At 42.4% G+C, this 9,051-nt stretch overlaps 1 protein-coding gene across 1 annotated transcript; it reads left to right on the top strand.

Annotated features, from left to right (window-relative positions):
• Window positions 1-7,295: 7,295 nt before the first annotated feature.
• LOC110182940 (protein transport protein Sec61 gamma-1 subunit) lies at window positions 7,296-7,904 on the top strand. Its single transcript, XM_020951119.2, has 2 exons — window positions 7,296-7,532; window positions 7,592-7,904. Exons 1-2 carry the CDS (start codon window positions 7,480-7,482, stop codon window positions 7,854-7,856), a joined length of 318 nt encoding a protein of 105 aa, XP_020806778.2. The 5' UTR covers window positions 7,296-7,479; the 3' UTR covers window positions 7,857-7,904.
• Window positions 7,905-9,051: the final 1,147 nt, after the last annotated feature.

The raw sequence follows: 9,051 nt of genomic DNA, 5'->3' as shown, positions 1-9,051 counted from the left end.
AATCCATATATATTATTGATCAGCATTGAAAGCTAAACCGAAATAGACACGTCCATTAAAAAAATAAATTTGGCAATTTTTTTCAAAATTTCAAAATATTATAAGGGGTTACATCGTTAAAATTGTGAAAATTGTTCAAAAAATTTAATTTTCTTAATTTTTAAACTTATTATGCAGTTTTGTTCTCCCTATTTAAACTTACACAAAAATGCTATGCGAATTGAAATTAATGCATTTCTGGCTTAGTTATGCTATTTGAAAAACTTTGATTTACCCAATAAGTTTGCTTATACAAATATTGATTTAATATACATACAACACAATGGTTTAAATCTCGGTAAATATACACAACTATTAAAATTTAATTGTAAAGCTTAGCAAGCAAGAAAAATACGAAGAAAAAATATACAGGACTGGTTTTGTTATCAAACTTAAATAAAACATTAAAACCACATTATAATGCAATTTTAACGAAGCGTAAAGGCAATGGCTCTTCTTGACCTTAACAAAAGCAGCCATCAAAGAAGCCAGCCAGTTTTTAGCTGCCCAAGAAGGAGACGTTTCAGCCCGGATCTAGGCTCTACTCCGCAAAGGAGTAAGGAACGAACGAAATCCTTCGCTTTCGTGGACGAGTGACAAACTAATTTCATTACGAACAGCTGGCACCGACATGGATTGTCCATATCCTCGGCCCAGCCCAATGAAATCCGGTCATAATGCTTGTAATAATAATCAACAGACCCAGAGGCAGGGTGGAAGCCGGCAGTGGCAGAAGATGATAAGTAGACACGGACCTGGGCATGGACACTTGCAGCTTTGCGGATCTCTGTTCGCCGGAGCAATTGCCAAGGCAAAAATAGAACAATTTCACTAAAAATAAAAACAAAAGCCGGATAAGTGGGCCAGCGGATCGGGCGTCGTTCTCGGAGGGGCGTGGCAAGCTGTGTGTAATATGTGCACAAATTGAAAATAAAGTTTTGTAACAAAATGTCGCACCGGAAATGAAACTCACAGCATGAGACTTGGCTTGCCATCGCTGTCTCTATCTCTCTGACTGTCCCTGTCCCTGTCCCTCTCTCTGTGTCTCTCTGTCTCTGTCTGCGGGAAAATGTGTAGCGAAGCGTGTAAACTGGATATAAAGGCGGAGAAGGCAGGGGGCGTGGTCGGACTGAGCATTGTTATTTATACTAGGTATTTGTCGAGTTTAAGGGTATATTATGTGCACAGGAAGGATGTTGATCTGATTTATACTTCTTTATCCAATCTGTATACTTTGATTTTGAATAAATGTATATTATATTATAGTAACATCAAATGCTGATTACAAAGATTGGTTTCTGCTCATCCTAAGGTCCTGGAAAATCATCTAGTTAAATTTACTCTTACCAATTTTGGCTATAATAATTATTTTCAAACTACTACAGGGTATTCTATGGTCAACACTCTCCACTTTAGCTTTTTAACTTGTTTGCCACTATTACAGGGCAAGTGTGAGGAGCGACCATCTACGATTCTGCCTTGGTCTAGGCGCAGTCTGCGCCAGTTGAGCCTTTGCCATAATAAAAGATGACATTTTATAGCAGTCATAGCCATGTTAGCCGAGCGAAGGGGCCTGGAAACTCAGTGGTTTTGGGCCTTTGGCCTAAGCAGCCGTAGCCTGAGCCATATCCCTCGCCGGAGTCGGAGCCAGAGCCGTAGCCAGAGCCGTAGTCGTAGCTGAAATGGAAGCCAGAGGCCGGAGAAACCGTCTGCCGGAGGCGAGCCAAAGAGACAGCTGCAAAAGTACATAAACCCAGAAATGTCATGTTTATTTTCATTTCATAAGGAAATTGTCTGCCTATATAGTTTGGCCTGCTGCTCCGAGCAGCACCTGGAAAACTTTCCCAATAAGGAGCCGGCGGCATCTATGTATGTCTGTGGGTAGTAGGTGGTCTGGTTGCAGGAATTGTCTTGTGTTTTTTTATGGCCTCACATAATATCGTGGCAAGCTGAACGATTTACGGCCAGGCGGCAAATTTATCGCTCATAATTAGCATATGAAAATGGTTAAGTGCACCACAAATTGCACTTCAGTGTAGTGCACATGCGGCTGAATGGGAGATATAGCAGGCTCAGACTTAAATTTAATTGAATGCGGTGCAATTTCGGGTCGATCTAATGGTCCTTGAATGTGGATTAATCTTGGAAATAAACTTTTCAAGCACACATCCCCCCTGCGGTATCTTCTGACTTTTCCTTTCTCGCTAATGGCTTAAAGATTCGCCCGAAATTATCCCCATTAAATATTCAAATTTCAGAAAACTTTGAGGCAACTTTTTGAGGCACTTTGAGCAGCGACTGCCACAGGTTGAATCTTTGCATCACACACACGACGCGACACACGCCTGCCAAAAATATCCACTCATCTAATCGCATCGTTAACATCATCAGCAATTTTGCACTGTCATGGCCCAAACAATGGCCAACACCAGGGCCAGGAGCTGGGACTGGCAAAGGATGGGGATGGGGATGCTTGTAGCTCCTTGTCGTGGCTAACCGTTTAATCATTTTGTCACGCGTTTGGCTAAACAAAAACGCCGGTTAACCCCGTCGCGGCATAAAGGTCTTGGGGAATTAAATTTTAGCATATGTCATAAGGGCTTTGCCATGATTTATATGGCGAAAGGCAGCCATCAAATGTCGGCCAGAGCTTGTAATAAACGGAATTAGGCAGTCGCCAAGGGAGACGCCCAGCGAGAAAAAAAGGGCCAATGCGAAACTGAACGATTCTGGAAGCTCGAACAACAGATGCAGCTACATCGCCAGGACATGACCATTACTCTTCTGGGTCCGCGAAAGAGGAGAATCGGCGTCAGTTACAGCTTCATATATCTTCATTTTAGCAGTACTTGCACTGGGCGACAAAGTATGGTTATGCCCGAGGGACTTTCACTGGAAGAAATTCAATATTTACCAAGTTCACTGATCGTAATAAATGTATTTAATAGACTTGAGTTGCTAAGAAGATTAAATAAATCAATGATTTATTATGCTTAACTTTGAAGGTTATATTATTTCACGATAATTCTATAAACTAAAGATTCAGTGAAGATTGTAAGTAGTTAGAACATTTAAGGAACCTAAGCTTGTGAAGAGATTTGTTTAGATCATTGTTTGTACATAATGGATTTATATTTATAAAAATGTATTTGAGAATCAAATAGAAATCTTCTATTCCTTTAGTGCACTTATTTTTCAGTGTAACTTGACAGCCCTCAGCTGTGCACAAATTCGCTTGTGTATAAATATTTATATATTGAAATGCAATGCGAATCGATGGGAATGGAGTTGAGAATCGGAGTTGGAGTTGAATTTCAAGCAATGTGCCGCAATGCAATCGAGCCAGACGAAATTGAATTTGCAGCAAGTTGCTCGGGTCTAAGGATTCGGCATTGGCATCCGCATCCGCATCCGCATCCACATCCGCCTCTGTCTCCGCCTCCGAATCCTCATCCTCATCCTCATCCTCATCCTCATCCTTATCCGCCTCCGCCTGCATCCTGTAGCTTCCATCTCGCAACTTGCTGCAGTTTGTCGTATTTGAGCATGCGAAAATGCGATTTGAGCCATTCCCTCCTCCAGCCCCACCGAACTTCCTGGCCTGCGAAAGTTTCCCATCGGCTGTTGCTATTTTTCTCCGGGTGGAAAACCGGGGGGGAGGGGGCCTTAGCTGTGAAAAATCTTTATGCAATGTTGCATGTCCTCTGATTTGCCATGATGACATGCTGATGGAATAAGTGGAGGCAGGGACGACGAACGGAACTAAAACTATGACTGCTCCTCGGTGTCTCTGCATCTGAAACTGTAGCTGTATCTGATTCTGGATCTGTATCTGTATCTGTATCTGTATCTGTATCTGTATCTGGAAATGTATCGCTGTGCTTGTCCCTGTGCCAGGCCATGTCTATCTGTCTGTCCCAGTGATTTGCTCGCTGAAGCGTTAAGCACAAAAATTGGTAATGGCTGTGGCTGTGGCCGTTCCGTTTTTGGCAATCATTGCGCAGGTTTTATATCTTTATGTCGGTTCTGTATTCCTTCTCTGATAGGTTTTCGATTTGGCCAGAGTCTGAAAAAGCCATCGAACTCGGGCAGCGGCTTTATACAGAGATATAATTTGAGATATATAGTTTTTGCTTTGTTTTTACATATATTTATAATAATATTAATAATTCTTTACGACTTTGACTTTGGCTTTCTATAGTCTGCTAGCAAAGTTCTCTTGATATTTAATAATTAATAATAACTTTCCTAATGTAATTAAAAATTCTAGTGAATTACCCTTTACCCCTGCTATATTTCCACAGTTTGATTAAGACTTGATGAAATTTAATTAATTTCTTTACTCATGCCAATTGGCCACAGATTTTTGCCAAAGGCCAAAAGCGAAAGCGGCTTAAACATCAAAAGACACTGTAAATTAATCGGGCAGCCCGCAGACCCTTTCCCCATTTCTCAACGCACGATTTGCATGGGGAAAACGAGACTCACTCTAGTTGCATTAATATCTTTATACATAATTATTTAGAAATTGCAAAATAAATACAAATAATGAAAATATCGGAATAGGTGAGCCCCATCGCAACCGGAATGTGCGAATGGAAACTTTTCATTATAAATTGCGTGCCAGCTGTCAACATGGTGGCTGCTGCTGCTGCCCCGGGCCAATTCGAGGTAGAGGAGGTTCAGATGGTTGGCGATGATAAGGGGGCGTGGCACTGGCAGTTGAAAGGCTAATTTTGCACATTTGGACTGACATCCATGAGGAGCAAATGCGTTGTGGGTTATCATTTGGTTAGTCCTTTCGATGAAAGGACGAGGGGCGGCAGGCGGCAGGCGACAGGCAGCGGTCTGTGGGCGTGGCCGGGCAGGCAATTTCATGGTTAAATGATTCAGAAAGAGAATTACAAAATTAGGCCTTGGCCCCGCCCCCGGTTAACACAATGTAATTAACTTTTGCGCGACTGCCTCGCCCTCTCAATATATTTGATATTTATTTTGGCCCTCTGGGTGCACTTTGGTCATTTTCCCGCTGACAACTTTGCCACTGCGGAGCGAGTACGCCGGATGTGCTGCCCATCCAGCCTCCCTTTCGGGGGCTTTCGGCTTTCGAAAGCAATTTGAAACAAATTATATTGCCAAAGTTTTTGGAGCACATGGAAAATTGTTCAAGTGCCACCGCAAACACAAAAAAAAAGAAAGTTAGCAACCAAGATGCCGCTCTGATCCACAATTAGTCGGACACAAAAGTGTGCTAACTGCTCTTGGATTGCGAATAAACTGAGATGAATTTGCGTGGAAATATATAGTTTGATTTGGGGAATGAAGGAATGTTCATATTGTTTAATGGCTAACAAAGTATAAAAATGACACGATGTGTTCTGTCACTTTAAGTTTACGAATGCAGAAAATCTAAAGCATATAAAAAAGATCTAGGTAATAATAGAGTAATAAAATATATAAATCAAGTTAGTTCCGCGCAACCATCTTAAGCGCTTATTTCAAGGACTTGGAGTGAATGAAATAATTTGTATAAGAGCCCTTTAAGTGCTGCTTACCATGGCTGACCCTAAAAACGGGAAAGCGGGCAGGCAAGAAGCCCAGTGAGTTTTGCAAGCCTCGTTGCGCTTCATGACCAACTTCAATGGCCGGCGCACAGTGCGTATGCGTAATAAACAAAACAACTGCAGTAACAATCGCCTCGGTGCTTGTGTCTGTGTGTGTGAGGGGCTTTATTTAAATTTACAACCAAGCAGTCGGCACTGTTGAGCTTTCCTACGCACAGTGGCCATTCCTCCCTCCGTCCTCCCTCTGAACCCTCCCTCACCCGGTGCCCGGTGTCACTCCTCCAGAAAGGCCGGAACAAGCCACCATCCAAGCGCCGCCCACTCCCTTGGCGCACATTGTGCTCTCAGTGTTTGGCGTTTGCCTCTGTTGAATAATAAATTGTATTTTGCGGCATTTAAAAGCAATTTTTTAACATTTTTCAATCTCAATGGCAATGCCTGAAACGGCAGGCACGCACACCATCATAAATACCCACAAACACAGGCACACAAACTCTGACACTGCCACACGCTCATATCCGTACAATTACACTGCGAAATAAAGTTGAGGTTTTTGATTCAATTAATTTTATTAAATATTGGTAAAATAATAAATATCCCATAATAAATATTTATAATATTTAAACTGTAATATTAATTAAGAGCAGTTCATTGTGCTTTTTTCTTAAAAAAAAGGGAGGCTAAAATGCCAATTTTTATTCTCTTGCAGGGTATTATAAATTTAACCAGAAGCTTGAAAAAAAGTGAAGAATTCACTTCCGACCCTATAAATCATATATATTATTGATCAGCATCAACGCCCAAATCGATCTAGTCATGTCGGGACAAAAACTAAATTTTTAAAATTTGTTCCATTTTTTGAAAAAATGATAAGGGGTAACATCGTTAAAATTGTCAAATTTTTGAAAAATTTTTTATTTTAAATTAAGTATGCAGATTTTTTCACTTTATAAAAGCTAAGAGAGGACAGCTTTCCGAATAAAAATTTATGCGTTTTTGGCTTAGTTATGAACGATTTCAGGTACCAATTTCTATATCCAATTTCAAGCTGCAAGGGTATAGAAATTCGGTTTCTTATTACTTTGAACTGATCAATTCAAATTTGAATTCTAAATTTTAGCTCTAATTTTCTCCCAGTGGTATCATATACGTGGCAAAGTACAAGAGGAGCCCGTTGTGGCACAGTTTTGTCTACCAATTTTGCAGTGAATTGTCCTGGGGATCTCCGAAGCCAAGGCTGTCAAATCGTAGCACAACAGCCACCTCTCCACGCTCCGAGATGGATAGAGATAGATGCAGAGGGCCAGAGAGGGAGTGGGAGTGAGAGTGAGAGAGATGGCACTTGGGGAGAGCGAGCGAGAGGGGGGCAATTTTTGGCTTAGACTCTGCTGAAGCTGGGTACATTTTCGGACCGACTGACTCCCTGTGCATTTAGTTAAGCTTCAAGTGAAGACAGCAACGATTCGGCAGTGAAACAAATTGCAGCATTTAAGTCCCGTCCCAGCACTCCTCCAGGCAGGATCCCTGCCTGCATTCTGCCACTCTGCTCCACAAATTCTGCTTCCGTTCAGCCGTTCAGAGTGGAAAACTAGTAGAGAATGTTCGAGCTGGTGTGTGCTGGTGTTCTTGTGTGTGCTGCTTCTGGCAAACAGTTTGCGTAAAGTTTGATTATGTGTGTAAGCCGGCCAGTATTTTCCATTTCAAGTTGCTACACTTTGCATGTGGCAAATGCTGACGGCCATGTTCGGTACAACAGCTGGCAATTATTAGGACCGAGTCCGAATTCCTTGTCGATCCCAACAGGCCTGGGTAGTCCAGTCGCCGGACTCGTATACGGAATAAGTCTAGCCTCGAAAATCAATTTGGAGAGTAAAAGATGGAGCAACTCATAGCGCGTCGGCGCCGGTATCAGCGCAAGGCTGATGAAGGGTTAGTAAGTGCACAAAACTATTTAACTCCAAGTTCAATATCCTTGTGGTGATCGCCAGGAACATCTGCCAAATGCTGCCCAATTTGAAGTACAAGGGCTTTCGTGGCGTGGGACGTCGCATCAAAAATCAGGTGCTCCGCGTCCTGCCGTCCGCTGCTCTGGCCAAGAACTCGCTGCGTTTCTTGAAGCGCTGCACCAAGCCCAGTCGCCAGGAGTTCCAACGCACCAGTCTGGCCATCGGTGTGGGATTCCTCGTCATGGGCTCGATTGGATTCGCGGTCAAGCTGATTCACATACCCATCACCAGCATTCTCATGTCCTAAGAGCCAGGAAACTTGAGCGGAAATAAAGTTTCAATTCAACTGCCTAGAGTCGAGAGTTGAGAGTTGAGTTTAGCTGGCCAAAAGCCAAGGCAGCTGAAAACAGAGCCAAGCTGGTTGGGTTGACCTCAGGGTGTTGACAGGATCATTCCTCTTCTTGGCCAGGACTATATTTTTACCACTCTGTGATTAGGAGTGGGAGGAGCATATCGGTTAGGTACCTTACGTAGAATTTATAGTTTCAACATTCTGCCGCTTTTATATCTCATTTTCCTGATTATATTTGTTCGTATTGTTTTAAAGGATATACTTTATAGTAAGTACTGGGTATCCCTTGGTTTAGTTACTTGAAATCCCTTTTTTCAACACTGCCTTTTTTGATTTTCCAGAAAAACATTCAGCCTTGCCAAAACACAGAAATATACGTATTTCTCTGCATTTGGTGGTGAACCTAATCGAAAAAGAGACATCAGGCGAGGTCACAGGTGCAGCCATTTTTGGCTGATAGCAAGGAAGGTGTGAAAAAGTTCCAGGTTCTTTTAGGCCATCATTTAACTTAAATTTAATTTCCCAAAGGTACTAAAGAACTCTATTTAATTCTTGGTTTTTTCCTTTGTTTGCCGATCAAACTTGTTGACCAAATCAGTTAAGGAAGCTTTTATCTCGGAAACTCACAGCAGCTGCCGAGGGAGTCGGAAGGCATTGGCATCCATATCCCTGCGACAGTTGCATTCGCATTGCCACATGTGTCTCCATTTGCCGCTGTTATGTTTTATTGATGAGTCTCGCAAACCAAAATTGATGATGCCTCGATGTCCTCGTTCGCGTCCTTGCGACGTTGAGAGGATGCGAGTGGCGCTGCCTTGTTGTTCCCGCTGTTGCCGCTGGCAAAATGGCGAAAATTTATTCAAAACTTCGACGCAGTTGCATCCTTTAACGGCTCGTCCATGCAACAGGCGTCAAAGGAATCTTCCGTTCAGCAGACACCAGCAAACAAGGGAAACTGGGAAACTGAAGGTACCAAGGAATATCAGACAGGAAGTCCCTTGAGCATAAGTGTTTCCGTTTCGCTGATATGTCAAACGCGCCAAGTCTAAAAGAATCGCTGGCAGGAAATTAACTCTCTCTCTCTGAAGTTCGGAGGAGTATTCAAAGTCACAAAGCTTATGGTTTAAACTTGGCTTTATTCGTTTAATAT

The sequence above is a fragment of the Drosophila serrata genome, unplaced genomic scaffold, assembly GCF_035046125.1.
Source record: "Drosophila serrata isolate PLE 108 unplaced genomic scaffold, ASM3504612v1 contig_184, whole genome shotgun sequence".
In the NCBI taxonomy this organism is placed as follows: Eukaryota; Metazoa; Arthropoda; class Insecta; order Diptera; family Drosophilidae; genus Drosophila; species Drosophila serrata.
This window is presented reverse-complemented; position numbering and strand designations above follow the sequence as displayed.

What these genes read in the sequence shown, in the direction of transcription:
- LOC110182940 (XM_020951119.2), top strand. Translation starts at nt 7,480, where the DNA reads ATGGAGCAACTCATAGCGCGTCGGCGCCGGTATCAGCGCAAGGCTGAT. An exon ending in CAGCGCAAGGCTGATGAAGG is followed by an intron (nt 7,533 to 7,591) that starts GTTAGTAAGTGC and finishes GGTGATCGCCAG; the next exon opens with GAACATCTGCCAAATGCTGC.